We start from the raw sequence: 23,573 nt of genomic DNA on the forward strand, positions 1-23,573 counted from the left end.
TTCATCTAACATTCCCATGTTTATAAAAGAGGGCCTGGTTGTTTTGCATTTCATACAGACATCTCGGCAATATTATATATTTTATTACACAAAGAGGAGAAACCTACATTTTGTAGTACAAAAGGTGCAAGTTCAGTGTTATCTGATTAGTACTAGAGCCAATATTTATAATCTGAATGACCTCAGTCCACTCTTCTGCTATTTCACATTTATAGTTTGCATTCCATAATTTAATAACTTTATGTGGCTTGTCTTTTAAAAACAATCCTGAAGTTATACATTTTAGACTTAATCTTAATTTCTGAAACATCAAGCCCCTGTATGACTTTTTGTATACTACTGTAATTGAATAAACTACACTCATATTTCCTTCCTTACAATACACAACTAATAAGGAAATCACTTGTCTCTTAGGTGCTCCCATAAGACTGCAATTGAATCACACCTCTGTGTCAAAGCCAGTCCTGAATGACTCCTTGAGGTAGCTGTAGGCCAAACAACTCTTTTTTTAATTGAGTCGTTAATGCACTTAATAGTGTCTTAATATAAAGATTAATCAACAGCTTGTACTTTACTGTATTCATATAAGCAAATATTTTAGCTACCCAAAATATGAAGCAGTTGTACTAACCTGTTCAACACAGCAATTAGTGATTACATAAAACTCTGAGACTAAATGTTCACTTAAAATTGACACTATTTCACTCCCATATTTCTCCTTGCAGTGTCCATTAGCATACTTCTTCAGAGTTCAATTGTATTATTCTAATAAAGGACATTCCAGTTTTGCTTACTTTGCTATACCAGTGTTCAGGGTCACAGGAGTATCTGGCAAACACCCTTTCCTCCATTTCTAGTGCCAGAGCACCCATCATGACTTCTTTTATTTACTTCTGTCTATACACCACTGAGCTCTTCTCTTTTTAAAATTAAAACCTTAAGGTGCCAAATCAACAGCACTGAAAACTGAACTCATTTATCCACAGAACGTGCAACTGCAGTGCAAACTTCCAATGCATCTCAACCCTCCCCTGAAAGGACTACCTCTTCCAGTGCACTGCAACTCAGTCCTGAATGAGCTACGTCTACCAGTAAGAAGACATATCAAGGATTGAATCAATAAAGACTGAATTGTCTGCTGTGACTGCCAGCAGGGGTGCCAACTAGTATACGAGTTCTACTGAAGTCAACAGGAACACACACTCCTGAAAATGGTACTTAACTAGTTGACCATTGCTGTGAAGCGGTAGGAGGCGCTCTCATGCATTTTAATTTTTTGGAAGTATTTTCTGCATAAAAATGCCTATTAAAAAATGTGGAGCGAAGTCCAAACAATTTTATAAGGCTGCTTGCCTCTTGTAAAAGTTCTTAAATGTCATGTTTTTAGAAAAAATTATGGTGCGTCACACTGTCTGCATTCTTCCACGACCAGGAATATTAACTTGATCTTTGTTCTTCAGTGGTGATTTGTTTATTTCCTATCTAGAAAAATCCTCTTGAGATCAGAACTGGTTGTTATATGAATAATTATGTCCCAGGGAGAGGATAACTTCCATATGGGAAATAAGCTTAATGAACTGAAGAACTCTGAATCAGAGCACTTGTTCTCATACAAGCGTCTTAGTAAAATAGATTAGAAAAAGTGATACATAAGTACCATATACTGTACCATAGAACTGAATAGAAGCAATGGTATACAAATAGCAAGTTATGTGTATGAAAGATATAAATTAAAATGTAATAGTTGCCTACAGGTTTTAAAAAATTGGCATTTCAAGTGTCAGATAATTTTACCGGATAATTACCAACTTTACCAAAAGATGAGGGCAGTTACTAGGGGATCTGTGAAAATTCAATCACTACAGGCACCAGATCAGAATAACTAATATAAACTACCCTCAAATGTTATTCTGAGGCACAGAGTATACCCTCTACATGTTTTTAAAAGTTTTTTTTTTTTTTTTTTTTTTTTTTTTTTAGGGCAAATTGCTCACAACTTAGAACAGATCTTTAAACAGAATTACATTTGGATATGCATCCGAAGAAGTGGGCTGTAGTCCACGAAAGCTTATGCTCTAATAAATTTGTTAGTCTCTAAGGTGCCACAAGTACTCCTGTTCTTCTTTTTGCGCATACAGACTAACACGGCTGTTACTCTGAAACCTAGAATTACATTTGTAATTCTTGTTACCTGAACAGTACTTATTTTCTAAAAGTACAATCCCTCCTGTATTCCCTGCATGTTATTTATAGAAATCATACAAACAAAACAGCTATTCATAGGTGACATTCTCCTACCCAATAAAAATTATTTACTCTGTTGTTTGTATGGGTAAAATGTAACTAGGTTTAGATTTAACACTATAAAATTTGTAAATATCTCATCGTTCCTGGATATTATTTAATCAACTATTAGTTCAGAAAAAGGTAACCACAGTCTGAACTTTTAACATGAAAACTATTTTTATCTGCCAAACTTTTCCAAAATAATCTTTTAGTTCTTCTACTCCCATTTGCTGCAATCTGTTGTAAATATTCAGGACTACTGTAATCTCAAAACAGTGTAGGAGTACTGATTTACAAGTTACAATTATTATGTTTTATAAGACCTCTGACTGTCTTACAAATTGTTACAGATGCACTCAAAGTAGAGCATCTAGTTAGTGTCAGTAAATTTATTTTTTTTAGAACTCACTAACACTGTTTCTCAGATTGTGTTTTATTCCATTGAGCTTATTACGTCTTCTATACAAAATTCCAAAAAAAAATATTAGAATATTAAGTTTGCATAGTCAAGCACTGAAAAGCTAGAAAACGCCAGAATTAAGCTTGCCTGTGCAATCTTGATTCAGCCCGTGTGCATATGTATTATGATACAGTCTAATTATATGGTAACATTTTTTCCACAAAACCTCTAATTCAGTGTACAGAATGGATGGTGTTCAATTAATGAGCAGCTTTTCAATATTTTGTTTTATCCCCATTGTTCAATATGTGACCTCATGCTTTAGTTACTGCACACTATTTAAATCTTGCTCTGAAGACAGAATTGTTAGTTTCCTCCTGGGTTTCTCTATGGCACTCATGACTATAGTACCTGAGTGCTTCACAAATATTAATTTATTTTCAGAACACCTCTGAGAGAGGAGGGTATATTTTAATTTTTCAGATGGGGAACTGAGGCAATGTCAAAAGTATCTGCTAATTTCGTGTGTCCAATTTGAGAAACCTAAAACCTGATTTTTCAGAGGACTTAGCACTATATAGATTCAAAGCATAGCCCCAACTGACTTCAGTTGCAGCTGTGGGTGTTCAGCACTTCTGAAATCAAGGTCTCAGTACATGAAGTCTAAAAATAAGGAACACTACAATTAGTGACCACCTAAGTATGTGAAATGTGAAAGTATGCTAGGCAAGTCATTTAAACTATCATGTAAATGGCAGAGGCAAGGATAGAATCCAGTTCTCCAGGAAAGCATTCAAATGCCTTAGCCATGAGATCTGCAATCCCCTGCCTCATTCACTACACCACCTTTCAATTTCTGCAACAAATGAAGCAAGTGTCCTACACGTGGCAGTCACCTTTATTACACAGTCCTGATTCATCCCCAGAGCAGATATATCCTGTGCACTGAATGAGGCAGGGTCCTGTGGAAGAAACAGTATGTGATCATGTAATCAAAGACTGCATTAAAATAACAAAGGAGCCCAATTAACGTTGCACAGACAACCTTAATTTTGGCATTTCCTAACATCTGAGTATTTGACTTTGCAAACAATGTTATTCTAATGTAGTTTTGTGTATGAAATTTCCTAGGTTTTAAAAAGGCAAACTGAAAAAAAATAGGAATTCTATCATATTGCATCATATCGACACCCACATGAGTGGTAATAAGTTAGAGAGACAAGGTGGGTGAGGTAATCTCTTTTGTTGGACCAACTTACACTGGTGAGAGAGACAAGCTTTTGAGCCACACAGAGCTCTCCTTCAGGTCAAAAGTTTGACTCTCACACCAACAAAAGTTGGTCTAATAAAATATTATTTCACTCACCTTCTCTCTCTAATGTCCTGGATCCACCATGGCTACAACTACATTGCATACACCAACAGTAGTAATAAGTTGTTATTCTCTAAGTAGACAAGCAGTAAAGGGTATAAGATATTTTCTGAAGAGTTTCACAACCATCTGCTGACAGTAGAGCAGGGTCGGCAACCTTTCAGAAGTAGTGTGCCGAGTCTTCATTTATTCACTTTAACTTAAGGTTTCATGTGCCAGTAATACATTTTAACATTTTTAGGTCTCTTTCTCTAAGTCTAAAAGATATAGCTAAACTATTGTTGTATGTAAAGTAAATAAGGTTTTTAAAATGTTTAAGAAGCTTCATTTAAAATTAAATTCAAATGCAGAGCTCCCTGGACCAGTGGCCAGAATCCAGGCAGTGTGAGTGCCACTGAAAATCAGCTCGCATGCCACCTTCAGCGCACGTGCCATAGGTTGCCTACTCCTGCAGTAGAGGAACAGTGAGTCTCAGGAACCTTAGGTTCCATTCCATGCTCTGGAAGGAAGCATGTTCTAGTGCCATAGACTTCAACCCATTTTCCCCAAAATTTGACCCCTTTTGTCCCATCTCCCTCCAGCCTTGACCCAATCTTATTCTCTTCACATAGCCAGTCCCAGCCTACATTCCTCAGGGTTCTCATTCCAGTAGTCCCAGTCTTCTTGCCCAGCCAGCCAGTCCTAGTCCCCCCACTCCAAACTCCCTATTCCATTCACACACACACACACACACAATATCCCCCATCACAGTCTTACCCACGTAAGCTCCCAGATCCCCTCTACTCTGGCTCCCAGTCTCACTCTCCTTGGCCAGTCGGTCACAGTTCTCCCCTTCCATAAGATCTGTCTCTTTCCCTGAAGCATCCAGTTACCACCATACCCAATTCCCCAGCTGCACTGCATCCTGTCAGTCCCAGTCTCCTTCCCCATGCTCCTCATTCAGTTTCAGTGTTCCCACACACCTAGCTCTCAGATCCACAATTTGCTCAGCCAGTCCCAGTTCCATCCCTGCACCCTCATGAGATATGTGTCCCTCCACCAACCTCTTTCTCCAAAACTCACTGGCTCCCAGTCAGTCTCCACGCCCAACTAGTCCCTATCTCCTTCCACCAGCAACCAGCCTCTAGTCCCAGTCTTCTATTATCCCACGCCCAGTCAAGCATTTGTTCCCTATGCATTCGATTCAGATAATTTCCTTCTCCACACTACACCTCTACCTCGATATAACGTTGTCCTCAATAGCCAAAAAAAAATCTTACCATGTTATAGGTGAAACCGCGTTATATCGAACTTGCTTTGATCCGCCGAAGTGCACAGCCCTGCCGCCCCCCCCCCCCGAGCACTGCTTTACCGCATTATGTCAGAATTCGTGTTATATCGGGTAGCGTTATATCGAGGTAGAGGTGTATTTGGACATTATCAGGGAGGGCACTGAGAGCACAGAAGAGACAGTCCCCTGCCTCCCTTTCAGTTCTGGTGCCCAGACGCTGCGTGGCATGAACGGAATAGCTGGGGATTGCTATTGCAGAAAAATTCCTGCTCACCCCATGCAAACTATAACATACCCAGTACAAATAGAATCATTGGGGATTTTAGTCACAAAGACCTAGCAAATGTCAACTGAGAACGTGCAAACAGATTTTTCTAAGTCTATAACTTGGTCAAATTTGGTCAGATGTTACAGGAACATCAAAAGCCACATCCCTGACACAAAGGGCGCCTCCTGCCAAATTTCAAGTCCCTGCTCCAAAGCATGGGGGGGATGGGGGGGGGACTTAAGTTTAAGTTTCTCAAAGAAAAGGTTACCCAAATTTCTTTTAAAGCTGGAAAAACATTTTCCCCTCGCCTTGATCTCAGAAACAGCTGTGTCACAGTTTCAGGGCAACTGCATCTGCATTTCCCTTCCTGGGTCCAAGGGCACTCACTTTTAGGCTTCTGGTTCCCAGCTGTCACCTTTCTTGGGCAAATACCAGAATCTCATGCCCTCCTGATTGGGGGTTTTCCAGGCTGCACAGTTCCCTTCCAACACTGATATTTCCAATACCCCAGACTGCCTAAACAGGCCACCATCTGTGCTTTCTCTCCAAAGCCTATGAACAGTGTAATTGCTAGCAGTTGCCAGTTGCCACAAATCTCTTTCTAAGCAAGCACATTTATTCTTAAGGTGAAAACATTACAAAGAAAATATATTAAAACAATAAGAGACTTACACGCATGCTAAAAAGCTTGCCAGAGGTACCCCCAAATCAAACCTCAAATTCTGGCAGATGTTATTCCTTCAAAACCCACAACTGGATTTTCCCCCATATTATAAGTTCGTAACGGTCTCAAATCCAGAACCAGAACAACCCTGTAGACATTTCATCCGTTTCTTTACATGGCTCAGACCTTCGATCTCCACTCTCCAGGAACAGATAATCAGCAAAGACCCTCACATCAGGATGTAGCTTCAAAGAGCAAGAGTTTTGCATAAACAGTGGTGGGAAATTTGCATTAACCTCTCCCTAGATATTCCCCAGGAAATTCCTTAACACTTATTGTCCAAAAGTCCATTCTTATCTGGCACTTTTTCAATAAAGTCCTTTGAACTGCCAGGCCTCACATCACATGTCCCCCCCCGGAGAGGTTACATACAATCACAACCCACAGTAATACATAAGCTTAATGCAATAAAGAATTTCAAGGATATTGCAAGAAACTGCCACATCTGTCACAGGCTGAATCATTTTGTCTGAAGTTTTCAAAAACAAAAACAGTCTGAAGCAGACACCTAGCATGAAACCTTAGTTGAAATGGGTAAAGTTTGGCAAAGTTATAAGCAACTGAAAATGGAGTCATAATGGGATGTGTGAGACAACCTTAATAATAAGTGGTGCTATCAGCTTCAGCTGTAATGGAAGTGCCAGCTGCCGACATAGCCCAACTGAATATCAAATGCATCACCATGCTAAGAGAGTAGACTCTACTGTCTTCAAAGGACATAGAAAGTGAGCATGTTTGAAGTGCAATGGTCTCTTGGCAGAAGATAGTGTCACATACCAGGAATCCTCTTGGTTCGATCAAGAGAGTCACAGAAGTCTAATTTTAAAATAAGAAATGTGCTGCTTTGTGAAAAATATATAATTATATTTATAAGCTTTTTTAAAAACCACCACCAACCTATGTAATTATCTTCACAATGCATCTTAGTACTTACATCACATAAAATGTTAGTAAAATATTTTCAAGTGCCTTAGATAACTACATACTGGTAACTCTGTGTTTGTAGTATTAATTTGATTTTCCTTATGCTATGCATATGTAAAGATGGAGGTGACAAAGAAAAAAACCCCGAGTAAAACAAGCCATAATGCACATCTTTTTCCTTATCTTACTGTAGGTCAGAATTTGTCTGTTGACAATACCCATACAGTCAGATTTTTGTGCTATGCAAAATTAAATCACTTGGGCTCCTAAACGTTACTGCAATACAAACAATAATACACTTGGAGTAAAACTCGAAAGCGCTTAAATACCATAGCGCTGGATGTGGACTCAGACTTCTGAACTGCAGGACACTCTGGAACCGCAACAGTGAAAGGAGCAGAACATGGCCATGCCGGGCAGCCTCACACCTGCAACTCCTCTGGCGCGGCTGTACTGCCCCCAGCCCTGCCTCCAGTCCTGTCCTCCGGCAGGGCTGTACAGATCCCAGACAATAGACACAGCTACGTGGAAGGGCTAGGGGTGGGGCTGGGGGTAGTACAGCCGCGCCAGAGGAGCTGCTGGTGTGGGGCCTCCCGGCAGCCCCATGTTCTACTCCTGTCTCCCGGCAGCCCCCTGTACTGCCCTACTTGCACCACTGAGTATACTTTCTTATTAAGTAAGTGTGTGCACATGAGTCACTCATATATAAAGACCACACTGCCCAGATTTTCTTCTTCTATTTGTAAGAAGGTTATGAGGACAATAAACCTCACTCCTTCAACTCATCCCTATCCCATTATCACAGGAAATTGATTATGTACGATACAACCATCTGATCCAAATGAATGATTCCCTATTCAATGCTCCAGATGATTTCAAAAGGAAAAAAGGGCCCTGGTAACACTCCAAGAGAAAATTCCTTCCCAACTCGCAGTCAGTTTAATTCTACATGTAATCAAAAAAGAAAAATCACACTAGATATCAAAGGATATCTGTTTACCAATTACTTTGTGCCCATGTGTTTGTGCATTTTCCCCATAAATAAATTTAACCTGAAGTTTGGATGGCTTGTTTTGTTGGTTTCCAAGACAATTAATGTTTGCTCGCACCCAAATCACAGGTTATCTCCTTGACTAAAATAGGAAAGGACTGTTTTATAAAATTATTTTTTCCTATTTAGAAACATGTTTTCCCCACAGCAAACAATTCAGACAAGGCAGAATGTTATTCTTGGTACATTTATTTGGATATTATTTCTTACTTTGGGTAATTCATGGGAAAATTTACCACATAGGTATGAAAAGTAATCCAGGGTGAAATTTAATTCATCGTCTAGATTTTGTTTGGTGAAGGAATCTTTGGACTTCAAATCTTATGGATGTTTTGGGGGTAGAAACATTGGCTTATCTAGGTCCAGAAAAGCCTTGTCCGTTTGTAAGAACACTCCCTATCCCATATGATCAAGTTGGTATCCATCAGTCCTACGATTTAAGACCAACCTGAGGAAGTCCAAGATACATTTCAGCTCTTGAATTTTTAAAGAGCTGTAAAAGTTTATGCAGCTTACTCCAATATTTAAAGACTACAGAAGGCTTCAAATGGAAGTATTCCAAAAGTGTCCTTTATACTGTATTGGGTGAACTTTCATAATCCCCCTTTTCACCATTCTGCATACACATTTCTAGTAGATTATTCTTCTCCCCCAGTGCCAGCAGTTATGGATTATTGTTGCAGTAGTTGGCTGTGCTGAAAGAGAGTACTTTGTTAAAGGGTTGTGTGCAGGATGTCAGATAAAAAGGGGTGATAAACACTTAGGAGGGAAGAAATAAGGCTTGATGTATGGAAGTTGTGGTAAATGGTAAGGCATGCATGTGGGTTGAAGGTATGCACTGCTAAGTGGCTTAGTTTTTCATTTTCTCACTTCTGTGGGTTTGCATCAGGTGTGTTGCTGATATAGCAACCACTTCACAATGAATTTTTTTCCTGTATTAATTTCCTAGGGTTTTTTAATGCTTATTTTGGAGTTGGGGCTAGTAAGGGTGAGGCAGAAGCCCAGCTGCACATGAACCTTCTCTACTGTAGGATGAAATCAGTTCAGAAGGTTTATATGCACTACCTACCCAATCAGTCAGGTTTGTGCACGCCCGTCCCCTAATCACTCAGGTTTGTATAAACAGCACAAACTTTGAATTGTAATATGAAAAGCTAAAAGTGATCATAAATCCAAAATTTAAAACACAAAACTAGGGGAAAAAACAGGAGACAAAACAAAAAACTGTGGCACCAGCTCTATTGAGGATGAATCTCTACCAATTTTTTTCTATGCGTTGTTGTAGCCTTGTGGGTCCCAGGATATTAGAGAGATATTAGAGGTGGGTGAGGTAGTATCTTTTACTGGACCAACATCTGTTGCTGAGAGAGAGAAGCTTTCATACACAGAGCTCTTCTTCAGGTCTGGGAAAGGTACTCACAGCTAAATACAAAGTAGAACAGATTGTTTAATGTAAGTAGTTAACACGCATTGTAAGAAACCATTCAAGGTGAAGTGGTCTGTTAACACCTTAAAAAGAACAGGAGTACTTGTGACACCTTACTAACAAATTTATTTGAGCATAAGCTTTCGTGGGCTACAGCCCACTTCATCGGATGCATAGAATGGAACATATAGTAAGGAGATATATATACATACAGAGAACATGAAAAGGTGGGAGTTCCCCTACCAACTCTAAGAGGCTAATTAATTAAGATGAGCTATTGTCAGCAGGAGAAAAAAAAACTTTTGTAGTGATAATCAAGACAGTTTGACAAGAAGGTGTGAGGATACTTAACATGGGGAATGGCTGAGAGATGGAGCCATTACACACATTGAATCTATTTCCCCCTGTTAAGTATCCTCACACCTTCTTTTCAAAGAGTCTTAAATGGGCTATCTTGATGGGCCACAAGTACTCCTGTTCTTTTTGCGGATACAGACTATCAGGGCTGCGACTCTGAAACCTGTTAACACCTTGGCAGCCATAGGACAAAAAGGGAAGGGGTTAATGGGTTCAGGGTGTCACTAAGCTTCTGACTGCCAGATGCTAGCACTGGACAATGGGATAGATTTGATAATTGCCCTGTTCATTCCCTCCGAAGCATCTGGAATTGGCCACTGTCAGAAGAAGGAATACTGGGCTAGATGGACCATTAATCCAACCCAATATGGCCGTTCTTGTGTACAGATTGTTGTAATTAACCATAAATCCAGTGTTTTTATTAAGACATGATTTTTAGTGTCTAGCAAACTTATGAATTTAAGCTCCCAGGCTCGTCTTTTGAAGATGATGTGCACGTTTCCTTTGAGGATGAGGACAGAGGTCAGATATGGAATGATCTTTTTGTGAAACGTGTTCATCCACAGGTGATATGGTGTTTTTGTCTTGTATCATTTTTCTGTGAGAGTTCATTCAAGGGCATAGTGATTGTCTTTTTTTACTGGGACAGTTAGTGCACTGGATGAGGTACACCACATGTTGTGATAGGCATGCATAAATAAGATCCATGAATCCAGACCCTGCCATAACAACTTATACAAAACCTGCAGACAACTCCACTGCTACAATAATCCATACCTCTCACAACACACATTTCAAAATCCATGGATCCTACACAGGCCTTGGCTACACTCGGGACTTCCCAGCGCTGCTGCATTAGCGCTTTGAAGCGCGTGTGTAGTCACGCCGCCAGCGCTGCGAGAGCTCTGAGTACGCTGGCGCTTTAGAGCGCTGTACTCGCTGCGCTCGGGGGGGGGGGGGTGTTTTCACACCCCTGAGCGCAGCAAGTTGTAGCGCTGTACAGCGCCAGTGTAGCCAAGGCCACAGTGTAGATATAGCCAGAGTCCTTTTTCCAGATCTGAAGAAGAGCTCTATGTAGCTCAAAAGCTTGTCTCTTTCACAGTATTGCCCAACCCCAAATGTTTAAAAATCATGAGTCAAGCTCACCAAAAATCATGAGATTCTGTAACAATAATAGATTTGATGTTCTCTTTATTTGCTTTCTGTTCCTCTACAGTGCACTGGGGGTCAGGTTTTGAAGCTTTCTCCACAGCCACGAGGGCTAGAAACTTACTTTTTCTTTAAGAATGAAGGCTGAAATCACATATCCACTTGACTCAATAATTATCGTGAGACTCATGAAAAGATCATGAGAGTTGGCGACATTTATTGGACCAACATCTGTTGGTTAAAGCAAAGATATTACCTTACCCACCTTGTCTAAGATTTTTTGTAGATAGTGTTTAAGAGATAATGATCAGTCATGAAAAGTAGAAATGCTAAGGAAAAGTTTCAGCCAGACCCCAAATTCAAAGACTTCCTATTAAAAATTTATGAAGAGAAACCAAACAAAAGCTACCTAGAAAATTCAAAGGGCATAAAAATGTAGCCTTGTATGAAGTTTCACACCCATGGGACACATACTTTTAGAGGGGGAGGGGATCCAGAAAAGTATGTCCATTTTAGGCCCATTTTAGAAAATAAGCTTAACTACTAAGATAATATCAAGTCTCCCTATAATTCTACTGTGTCCTCAAATATGAGTAAAATTTGCTATGTATTCTTCAGAGAAAAAAATAAAAATTGCCGTTTATGTATGTATATTACTAAATTTTACAAAGTGTGCAGTGAGGAGCATCCACATATCAAAGAGCATAATTAGCACCTTACATAAAACAAAAATCTTGGATTTTATTTTTAAAAGTCACAACAAATAAAGATTTGATCCTCTGGGGTGATTACTGAATATTGTTTAAGCTGTTACACTTAGATACTGAAAAATGAAGTTTCATCCAAAACTGATAGGATAAAGAAAGCATATTTTCCAACACAGTGCTAATCAACACAATTACTGATCCTACACTGTCACAAAAGTTAAATATATGGCATTAAAACAAAATTTTGTAAGAACTGATTTTTATATTAGACCTGCATCATAATTAAAAGCAACCTTGTTCTAAAAAAAGGAAGTTTTTCCTCACAATTAGAAATTAAAAAAGAAAACTTAACTACCAAGATGTTTAAGAATGCAAGAAATTAATTCAAAACGTTAAAGCATTAGTCTTTGAGGATTAGTGGATCCAGCTTGAACAAGGGAAAACCATGTTACTCTGAGAGCAAGGTAAATTTAAGAAAACAAAAATGCAAATATGCATTTTAGCAGTCTTGAATTTATTAATCTAAAAGATTTAATTTCCATTTTCCTGCATCAGCTTTATTTGTAAAATGTCGTGCCCTATAAATATGCTGTTATTTTCTATAGTCAAGCACCCTCTTAACAAATCTTCTCATTAATATGTAAATTTAAAGTCAATCGGTCTTCTCCCTGACAGCACCATGAATTCCTAGTGCACTGTATAATCGGCTTTGACTTGGCATCCACTATTTATCATCAAAGATGTCAGTTAGAAAAATTATGGAAAATGCACTGCAATTGATATGACGGCAATCTACTTTGTCAACACTTAATTGTTCCTCAAATCATACATTTACATATAAACAACTTAAATACTGATCTATAATGAGGCAAATAAACTAAATTAAAAATCTCTTCCACTACACAAGATGCCTTGTATAATGTGTTCATTTGAGAACTTATTGACAAAAGGTATGCATATCAACTAATTTTTAAAAGGTATTTCTACTAAATTTAATTGCTGAATAGCCAGAAAGACCAATTTTCCATTCAAGCACATGACAATGTAAACAAACATTATCTAACCTGTACCATCATGAAGCATTTTGGGGTTGGCACAGGCAGAAGCCTGACAATCAGTTTATATTCTTGCCTTGACATAACTTATTGCGGCATACAAGTAACTACAACAGTTTATTGGATTATCCATCCAGTTTAAAAACTATGTTAAAAAGTCTCAATCACAGACACCATAAATTGCTGCTTATAATTTGTGTGTGTTTTAATATAAACACATTGGGTATGTCTACACTACAAATCTAAATCAACCTATATTAGATCGACTTAAAACCACAACAGTAATTACTGTGGTGCTTCATGTCCACACTACCATCCTTGGGTCGGTGATGAGTGGCCTCTCCAGGAGCACTTCCACTGACAGAAGAAGGGCAGTGTGGGGAGCTGAAATCCTGATCTGGCAGCTCCCTACCAGGAGCCTGGCTGCCCCACAGGCTCCTGGGCTCCTGGAGGGCTGCTCCCCCTCCTCATTCCCCATTCGCCACCAGGAACAAGGGGAAGCCGCCTGGGGCTTCTCGACCCTGGGGAGTGGGGTCCAGCAGCCCTGGCTTCTCCTGCCTCCCTCCTGCCCCCCATGAGGAGCTGGGCAGCCTTGTCCATTTCACAGCTCACCAAACCATGAAATTGACAAGACTGCCTGCTCAGGCTTCTCACCCAGCTTGCTCCCACTTCGGGAGGCTTCGGCTCCCAGCTGGGAGCAGGGGAAGCTCCTCCGGCTTCTCACCCGGCTCCCAGCTGACAGCAGGGTCCAGCTGCCCTGCTCTCCAAGGGAGCAGCTTTTTTGTCAATTTCACTGCTCCTGCTGTGAAATTGACAAGACAGCCGATGTAAGGGAGACAGTGTCTACACAGACACTGGGTCGCCCTAACTACAAAGACATAAACCTTATGTCTCTCGTGAAGGTGAAGTTATTATGTTGGTGTAGTAGAGCACTTATATCAGTGGCAGGAAGGCGGTAGTGTAGACACAAGCTGCCTTATGTTGATCTAACTGTGTAGTGTAGACCAGCCCATAGGGTAATGCAAACTGCTTACCTTTTATACACACACCTGTAATAAGCAGACTTGGGTGCCTTAGGACAATATTTTACCTGAACATCTCATTATCTAGCATTTTGCTTATTTTAAGCAATTTTCAGACAAGCTGCTTTATTGCAAAACAATTTTATTTCAATCTAAAATGAAAAATGGGAACTCCAGACAATCCACTTAAATTATTTTTTAAATCAAATGACTGTACTTGACATACAAGGCTTTTCCTCTATATTGTTTTTATTTTTCTAATCTTAAAATAAGAGGTACAGAGCTTAATAAGTTAAGTAGTAGTAAACCTAGAGCCACAAATCAAATTTCACTGAAGTTAGCAGTTTGTCAAAATATATTTATTATGGTTGGCATGTAACAGATTATAGACTATATGAAAATGTGAAATACAATTTTCAAAACAATAGCAACTATATCTTTGTATCAATAAGGCACAACTTTTCACTAAGCATATATGAACCATCAGAGCCTAACATGCTGAGAGCTCCAAAGAGATGTCACTCATACATATACTCTCACAGCACTTAGGCATTATCAACTGGGCTTTGGGTGCATGTATTGATCTATTATATAGCCTTGTTCAAACTACACAAGTTACCCCTTTGCTAGACATGAAACAGAGATTAACCACATATATAACCAAGAACGTAAAAATTTTAATCAATGTTCCCCTTCTGCAAGAAGCACCTCCCACAATTCTGAATGTCTAGGCTGCTTCTCTGCAGCTTCCTGGAGGCAGATCAGCATTTCTTTGCCTCATGCTCTCATGACGCCCCCTCCGCTCCCACCTGCCGCCAGATGAGTTTTTCCTAAGCTATAAAACCTGTATAAACTGTTTATAACATATTCCAGAGATCAAATAAATATGTACATTAGACCAAGAAAGACAGTCCGATGGTAACAATTCCACTTAATATCTGACCAGAGGCTCATGAGCCATCTCGGGCGGGTAGAAATGAAAGGAAATTAGCTATATGAAGTTTAACATTCTGCAGCCCAGCATCTCCCACAATTCTGGACATCTGGGAAGTAGCGAGTAGTGATCAGATGTAGGAAGAGTTAGGGAACAAGAGCTCAGTAGAAAAGAAGTACTCCCCCCGTTTTACATCTGTATTTTTATTGTTCACCTCCTGCAGCACCTTTCTGCCAAAGACAGCCTCCAAAGAAAGTAAAAAGTCCACCTTGTAGTGCTTAATGCCAGGGTTAGCTCTAGACCAAGTGGCCACTTTGTAAATTTCCGAGGTGGAAACTCTTGCTCATTCCACCCATTAGGTTGCTAAAGATCTGGTGGAGTGAACTTTGATCCCTGCTGGGATAGGAACCTCTGATGATTTGTAGGCTTCCACAATACATAGTCTAATCCACCTAGTGATAGAGGACTTGGAAACTCTAAATCCCTAGCATTTTTCACGGAAAGACATACAGTAGAACTGCAGAGTTACGAACATCTCGGGAATGGAGGTTGTTCGTAACTTTGAAATATTCGTAACTCTGAACAAAACGTTGTTATTCTTTCAAAAGTTTACAACTGAACATTGACTTAATACAGCTTTGAAACTTTACTATGCAGAAGAAAAATGCTGCTTCCCCCCCTTTTTTTTAGTAATTTACATTCACCGCAGTATTGAACTGTATTTACTTTTTTTTTTTTTTGTCTCTGCTGCTGCCTGATTCCCTATTTCCAGTTCCAAATGAGGTGTGTGAGTGACTGATCAGTTCGTAACTCTGGCGTTTGTATCTGAGGTTCTCCTGTAAATGAAGAGCCTAATCTTCTCATGGACTCTGTATGCTTGAGATAGATTTTTAAGGCTCTTCTGACATTTAAGGAGGTGTAACATTCCAGGGTACAATCCAAACCTGTGAAGGCTGTGTCACTTCTGCCCTGCAAATTTGGGTGCCTCGCAATGCTTTGCTGCCGTAGCTCCCAACTTGGGCCACTCACAAACAGCCTTCCAGCAATCAGATAAAACCCCGTGTGTCTGCATATAACTGTAGCCTGCCAATCACACATCAGTCATACTCTGGCTTCCACCAGCCTTGGTTACCAGTTGCAGGGAGACCCCCCCAACCCACTCAGTTTCAGATTTTTCCCCAAAATGTGTGTTCTGCACTGTCCAGCCCTCTGAACAGTCCAGATATTAGGTCTGTTGCCCCTGTAAAGGGATCCATATACAACAGTTTTCTACCCTAAATGGAGTCACCCACACCATTCACAACACTGGATTAGTTTTGATTAAAGAATAAAATGAGTTTATTTAACTACAAAGAGATTTTAAGTGAGTACAAGTATAAGGCATTGAAGTCAGAAATGGTCACAAGAGAAAAAGATAAAACACTTCTGTCAAGGCTGTATCCCCACTTTGAACTTTAGGGTACAAATGTAGGGGCCTGCATGAAAACTTCTAAGCTTAACTACCAGCTTAGCTCTGGTTCCGCTGCCACCATTTCAATGGATTCCCTCCCTGGGAAGCCTTGAAAAACCTTCACCAATTCCCTGGTGAATACAGATCCAAACCCCTTGGATCTAAAACAAGGAGAAATTAACCACTCCCCTCCTTCCTCTCACCAACTCCTGGTGAATCAAGATCCAAACCCCTTGGATCTTAAAACAAGGAAAAATCAATCAGGTTCTTAAAAAGAAGGCTTTTAATTAAAGAAAAGGGTAAAAATCATCTCTGTAAAATCAGTATGGAAATTAACCTTACAGGGTAATCAAACTTAAAGAGCTCAGAGGACTCCCCTCTAGTCTTAGGTTCAAAGTACAGCAAACAAAGATAAACACTCTAATAAAAGGTACATTTACAAGTTGAGAAAACAAAGGAAAACTAACACGCCTTGCCTGGCTATTTACTTACAAGTTTGAAATAGGAGAGACTTGTTTAGGAAGATGTGGAGAACCTGGATTGATGTCTGGTCCCTCTCAGTCCCGAGAGCGAACACCTCCCAAACAAAGAACACAAACAAAAGCCTTCCCCCCCCCCACCAAGATTTGAAAGTATCTTGTCCCCTTATTGGTCCTTTAGGTCAGATGCCAGCCAGGTTACCTGAGCTTCTTAACCCTTTACAGGGAAAAGGATTTTGGAGTCTCTGGCCAGGAAGGATTTTATAGTACTGTACACAGGACAGCTGTTACCCTTCCCTTTATAGTTATGACAACTTACTAGTACTAAAATTTAACAAACTAGACTTAGTTCCAAGTGAAAGACCCTAACCACATGCTCCCGATAACATTGCTGATCTTATTCTCAGCCCCGTATCTGCTCCCAAAGTCCAAAGGCTGTACCTTTTGTCTTCTTTGGTAAAAGAAATTGAGATGAATAGGGACAGATAACTTGGGGTGTTTTTGCCCCTCACTTTTATAGTTCAGTCACCCTTTGAAAAGCATTTTCCTGAGGATTATCCCTAGATAAAATGTGTTCCTGCTGTGAGGATGGAGAGAAGGAGTCAGGTGGTGAAAGGGGTTCTGTGCTGTTTGCTAAAATGCAGCTCAATCTGTTCCTGTCCTCCTTCTTTGCCAAAGAATGGCCACTTGACAGGTTATTGCCCGCTAGTTTTGCTGACATTTGGCTAGAGGCATCAGTTTGTCCTTTGTCTCTGAGAAACTGGTTTACCCAGACCCACCTGGTAACCACATTTCAGACAATTTCAGTTTATGTTCATAACTTTACATATAATGTTATATGCATTTCACAATGATATTATTGACCATCAAGTTATTAATTTTCAAATGATACCTCAATAAGGCATATTTTGTACAAAGATCATTACAATGGTGTGAATACAGGAGTGCATTCAGTCATGGGTGTCCCCACATCTTTTCCATTGGACGCTGTGGTTTTGGACAGAACAAAGGAAGCACAACTTCTTGGAAAGTGTGGAAGGAGGAATTTACCTTAGGAAGAAAGAATTCAGGTATCCTGAGCACCACTTTGTCCTCATGGAACACAGAGTCAAGCTCCTATATAGATAAGGCAGCCAGCTCCAACACTTGACAGCCACTAAGAAACAAGACTTAATGGATACATAAAAAGCTGACACTGAAGTCAAAGGCTTGAAGGGATGGGTAGTCAGGACCCTCAAAACCAGCAGTAGGTCCCATTTTGGAAAGAGTACCCTGACCCTTGGTCTGGTCAGTTGGACAGCTTGAAAGACACTGGCTTGAAAGAACCCAAGGATCCTGTAAATAACATGCTACTAAGAGCAGACACCTGACATGCAACTATACTGGGCTGACGACCTCCTCTGTCTATGCCTTCTTGGAGGAAATCCAGAATGGCTGGAATTCCAGGATTTGCGCTGGGTTCTTGGCACCAGTTGTAGAATCTGGACTAGACAGAGAAATATGCTTTTAGTGTTGAAATTCTCTTTGACCAAATTAATGTCTTAATAACTATGGAGGACAAACAGACCTTCTAGCGCTTCCTTCTAATAGTCAGGCTGTTAGACAAAGCTATTTGGGGTCCAAATGAAGAGGACCATGCAAGAGGATGTCCTGTCTCCACGGAAGCTGGAGTGGGTAATTCCAGCTCTATTAGGTCTGAGAATCAAAGTCTCCTTGGCCAACAAGGAGTTCTAAGAATTACCATCACCGGTTCTGTTTTTATTTTCGGGACCACCTTTCCAAGTAGCAGGAAGGATGGAAACACATGAAGTAGACCCTGCAGCCAACTGTGCAATAAGGCATCTTCTCCATGACTCTGGGGTCTGCCTCCCTTGTGAAGTATTTTGGCCTCTCTGCATTCGTATGATTTATCAACAGGTCAATTGAAAGGAGGCTGAACATCCGAATGATGAGATCAAAAACTTCTTGGATTCAGGCACCACTCAGAGTTGTTGACTCTACATCTGCTAGCCAGTCTACCTTTTAGTTACAATGCACTTTGATGTGGATCGCTACGAGGGAAAGGAGGAACTGTTCCACCCACCTCATTATTTCCATTGCTTCTGCGTATAGAGCTGTATCCCTTGTTTCCCCTTGGTTGTTTAGACATGCAACGACAGTCATATTGTCAGACTGAACCAGGATGTGGCTCCCCCTTAGGGTGATTTGGAGCCTTTGTGGAGCTAGTTCGACAACTCTCAGCTCTAGGAGGTTTATGCTGTGAGTCTTTTCCTCCTTGCTCCAGAAGCCCTGGGCTGTTTGGGTCTCCAAGGGAGCTCTCTAACCTGTCAAACTGGCATTGGTTGTGAACCTAAAGGATCTCGAAGACAAATGGGCATCCCTTTGCAGACATTATGGGCTGACCACCACAGAATGGAGTTAAACACCTGTGTTGGAACCCGTATTGAACTTTCAAACATTCTGAGAAGTGGTTCCACACTCTTACTATGAAGGCTTGAAGACATATGATGCATGATTGTACCCATGCAGTGATCCTTGTGCATGACACTAGCAGTCTGAATCAAAGAGCTATAGTAGGACACTTGCAGCTGGAGCAAGATAATCAATTCTTGTATTTTCTGAAACATTTCTAATGATGGGTACATTTTTGCTACTGAGGTGTCTATGTCTGCTCCCAGGTGGGTTATTCTGGTGGATGGAACCAGGGAATTTTTCTTGCCATTGATGATGAAAAGGTGTGCCTGGAGGAGAGCCTGAGACATGGCCCTGCACACTGCTGACTGTGACAGAGCTCTTACCAGAATATAATGCAGAAAACTGTACAGGTGGGTTCCCTGCAACCTGAGCCTGGCTATTGTCACTACCAACATCTTTTTAAAAAACCCTGGGTGCCAATAACAGGCCAAACAGAAGTGTTTGGTACAATGTTTCTGGTCATACACAAACCTTGGAAGCCTGTGGTGGTACAGTCTGATGAGGATATGGAAATTTCTTTCCACTAGATTTACTGAAGTCAAGGAATCCCTCCAGAACAGCGAAGACACAATAGAAGCCAGGGTCTCCACCCAAAACTTTTTCTTCATTCCACTTGTTAAGCCTTTTGCGGTTGAGAATGGCTCGGATACCCCACCGCATTCCTGCGCAATGAAAAAGGTGGAATAGAACTCAGAAAACCTTTCTTCCGAGGGAACACAATATCAACTCCCATATCCAGAAAATGAGATTTTATTCTGGATTAAGTTGTGTTTTATAGGGTTCTTGGATGAAGAATCATAGAATCATAGAATATCAGGGTTGGAAGGGACCTCAGGAGGTCATCTAGTCCAATCCCCTGCTCAAAGCAGGGCCAATCCCCAGCTAAATCCCCAAATGGCCCCCTCAAGGATTGAACTCACAACCCTGGGTTTAGCAGGCCAATGCTCAAACCACTGAGCTATCCCTCCCCTTTAGCGTGCAAGTGGCAGAACTGAGAAAGCATCAACCTTTGATGCGCTCATTCGGGATGGACTCCAAATGAGCGAGGAGATTTTATTTATCTTCATAAAAAAAACCCAGAGCACACAGCTGTGCCTAAGGGGTGCCGATCAGAAGTGCAGGTGTGTGCAGCACAAGGGACGGGGATCCCTCCGCCTCCCAGATCGGAGAGCTTGGGGAGCCCCTAAAGCGACCCAGTGAGAGATGCAAAAGCAAAAGTGCAGCCACATTTACAGCATTTCTACCGAGGCGGCTTCTGGCTGCCTCATAAAACGTGTTTGTGTCCAGGAGGCCAAGGACCGCGGAGTCCCGTTTGGCCATAAAGGAAGGAACAGAATGTCAGTATTTTCAGGGAGAGCGCGCACGCATTTGTCCACAGAGCGCCGCCTCCCTCCTAGGATCCCTGGTCTTCTTCTGGATCACTCCCCCCACCAGTCACTTACCAGGTTCATGTAAAGATCCCAGCAGGCTTATTAAGCCTGCACAATAAAGAGACAAAAGTCCAGGATGAAAAGGGCTATAAATCAAAGGGACACAGCTCTGGCCCTTCAAAGGGGAAGGGAGCACACAGCTCAGAAGGGAATTCGGCATTTTAAAGCCCCCTTTGCGGAGATGCATCAGAACTGGCTGCAGAGTTTCACCGCCAAAAGCCAGGCCACTTATCAGCCTCTGCACCAGAATAAAACTCAGGTGCTAATCTACCCTTCAGCTCCATTTCCTCCCATACAAACAGCCCCCGAGCCTGTTTCCAGACCACGTCTGAGGACAGGAGTAAATGAAAACTAACTGTTTCAAGCCGGAGCCCTACCCACACCAGGCTGGCCTGTTTTCCTGCAAGTCTGCTCGCTGGAGATGGAGTATTCCTCGAGCTATTGTTTCGCTTGAGCGTGCAAGACACATGCAGAGACTGACTCCTGCAAGGGGGATGGATGGATGGATGGCCCGGGGAAGAGATGCACAACTGGGGGTGGGGTTCAACTTTTGGAACCGACGTGGGATTTCCCTGCACCCGAAATTCAGCGGTGCACACCGGAAAAACAAGGCAAGTTGCGTCCCCTGCCCAGTCTCAAGCAGCCAAGCGCAACCCCGCAACGCTGCAAGAAAAACGCTCTTGCAACAAACTCCAGCCCGGCCCCCCGGCCTGCGGGGAAAGCGAAGCGAGGACAAACGCAGCCAACAGCATCACAACAGAGCCCGGCTCAGCCCTTCCAGCCCGAGCCGGGGGAGAGAGCACGGGGCAAGCGGCCACCAGCCCCGGCCCTGGCTTTGCAATGCGCTCGGACCCCTCTGCAGCCCCCCGAGCGCCCCCCAACAGCAGGGGATGGGGGGGCTGCTGGCTGAGGCGCTGCACGGGCTCCCTGCACCCCCACGCCCCGGAGTACAGCTCCGAGCACCCCAGGAACCGCTGGGGGGGGGGGATCTGCCCGACTCCCGGAGCCGCCGCCAAGAATGGATGGGGTGGAGCCTGCAGCTCGAGGGAATAAACTCTGGCCCACTTGTCTGTGGTTTCTGAAAGCCATTCCCCTGGCAAAAGGGAAATTCTGCCTCCTAGCTTCAGTGCTGGGTGGAGGCCTATGCGATCTTTGTCATTAAGTGGATTGATGTAGCAGGAGGAGGAGGGCTGATCCCTCCAGTCTTTCCCTCTGAACCTCGACTTCACTGTTTTTCCTTGGAGAATCTGTTGTCCCTTCGCTGGCACCTCTGTAGAGGATTAGGAGTGCCTCTATCTGCAAGCCAGTCTATATTCTCTCCTGGTGGTACTTTGTCTTACCCTTCCTCACTGTTTGCATTTTGCCGCACTGTCAGCCACCACTTTCTTCAGCTTTCCCCAAAAAGGAAGGAGCCTGTGAGCTTGGCCAAGCATAGGAACTGCTGGGAGTGAATATCCACCTTCCAGGGTCAGAGCTGTAGATGGTGCCTGGCTACTGATCTAGAAGCCATGGTTCGGGCTGAGAACCTCATTGCATACATTGTGGCATCAGCCACAAACGCTTTTGGCTAGGGCGAGTTTCTTTAAAGTGGAGCCAAAGTCAGGATGACCTCTGTCCTTAAGGGCTTTGAAATCTCCCATCCAGGACAAAGATGCTCTTGCAAAGCAGGCAGCTGCCAGGAATGCTTGGAAGTAGTGAAGGAGACTCCAAAGTCCTTTGTGCGAGTGGCCTCCATTTTTCTATCCAAGGGATCTTTTGGGTAGAAATCTTCTTTTGAGGGAATAACTATATACCTGGCAAGGGATGTTACAGCAACATCCACTGTCAAGATCTTAGTAATAGAGCTTTCGTTCTTGAAAGTCATAGAAGAAAAAAAAACCTTTGCTTTATCTTTGCCCCCATCCTGTTGGATTCAGAGCCAGACAGCTTGCCATCCTCTTTGGAGGAGGAAGAGGAGGAAGAAAACTCGTGTCCTGGATTTGGGACTTTTTCTTTACCTTTTTAGCCTTTTTGATTTTTTTTTTTTAAACCTTTCTCAGCATGCTTTGGGAGTGTAGAAGCTCTTCTGCAGCTTTGGTGAGACCTCTCGTGGCTTGCCTTCTTTAGGGCCTGAAGTCCTCTTGAGAGGTCTGACTCAGAATCCTCCCCTGTTGGGTCCCATTCCTTCTGGAGGAGGAGGGGAATCACATTGTCAGAGCCCTTCTAGTCAGCTTGGGAGGGAGCAAGGGAGTCTGATTAGAAGCTCTGCTTCTTTCCTCAGGATGCTCATGACCCACTTTAAGACTTACTGGTTGGGGGGGGGGGGGGGAACTGAGACCCCACAAACCTCCTCTCTTTGTTCTGCCTGGGACTTGCGTCCTGAGTCGAGAAGTCAGGGTCCTCCTCACTTCTGGGGCCTCTTCCTGCTTTGCACGCGTCCAACTTTCCCCCTGTGGAGTTGCAACTGCCGTGGTGGGTAGAGGACCCCCACTTGCCTATCTGACTCATAGCCCCAGGACCAACATTAGGATTAGTTGCCTGGGTAAAGACTGGGCATAATTGGTCACAAGCCAAGACTGGGAAGGCTTTCTCACAAATGGAGAGCAGCTTGGATTGTTAACCTAGTGCTTTCTCGGCTACCCTGCCTGTATAGGAGCAGAGGAGTTGGCAGGGAGATGCTGCAGCAGAGGCTGAGGTTGGGTTAAACCCCCAAAAGGTTAACCAATCCAGGAAGGAGGAAGAACACTGAAGAGGAAGGAACTACACTCCACTGCCCAAAATCTGGGCAGAAAAAGATAAAACAGAAAGAATAAGG

General features: G+C 42.2%; 1 protein-coding gene across 2 annotated transcripts in view; it reads right to left on the reverse strand.

The window, feature by feature from the left end:
* AP3B1 (adaptor related protein complex 3 subunit beta 1) overlaps positions 1-23,573 on the reverse strand; it is a 272,041-nt gene that overhangs the window by 156,976 nt on the left and 91,492 nt on the right. Inside the window, exon 8 of one of the 2 annotated variants that reach the window (XM_054031899.1) lies at positions 3,583-3,648. The exons of the other annotated variant lie outside the window; for it this stretch is intronic. Coding sequence (XP_053887874.1) covers positions 3,583-3,648 — 66 coding nt within the window. The remainder of the gene's footprint in view (positions 1-3,582; positions 3,649-23,573) is intronic. 2 annotated transcript variants of the gene reach the window in all.

The sequence above is a fragment of the Malaclemys terrapin genome, chromosome 6, assembly GCF_027887155.1.
Source record: "Malaclemys terrapin pileata isolate rMalTer1 chromosome 6, rMalTer1.hap1, whole genome shotgun sequence".
In the NCBI taxonomy this organism is placed as follows: Eukaryota; Metazoa; Chordata; order Testudines; family Emydidae; genus Malaclemys; species Malaclemys terrapin.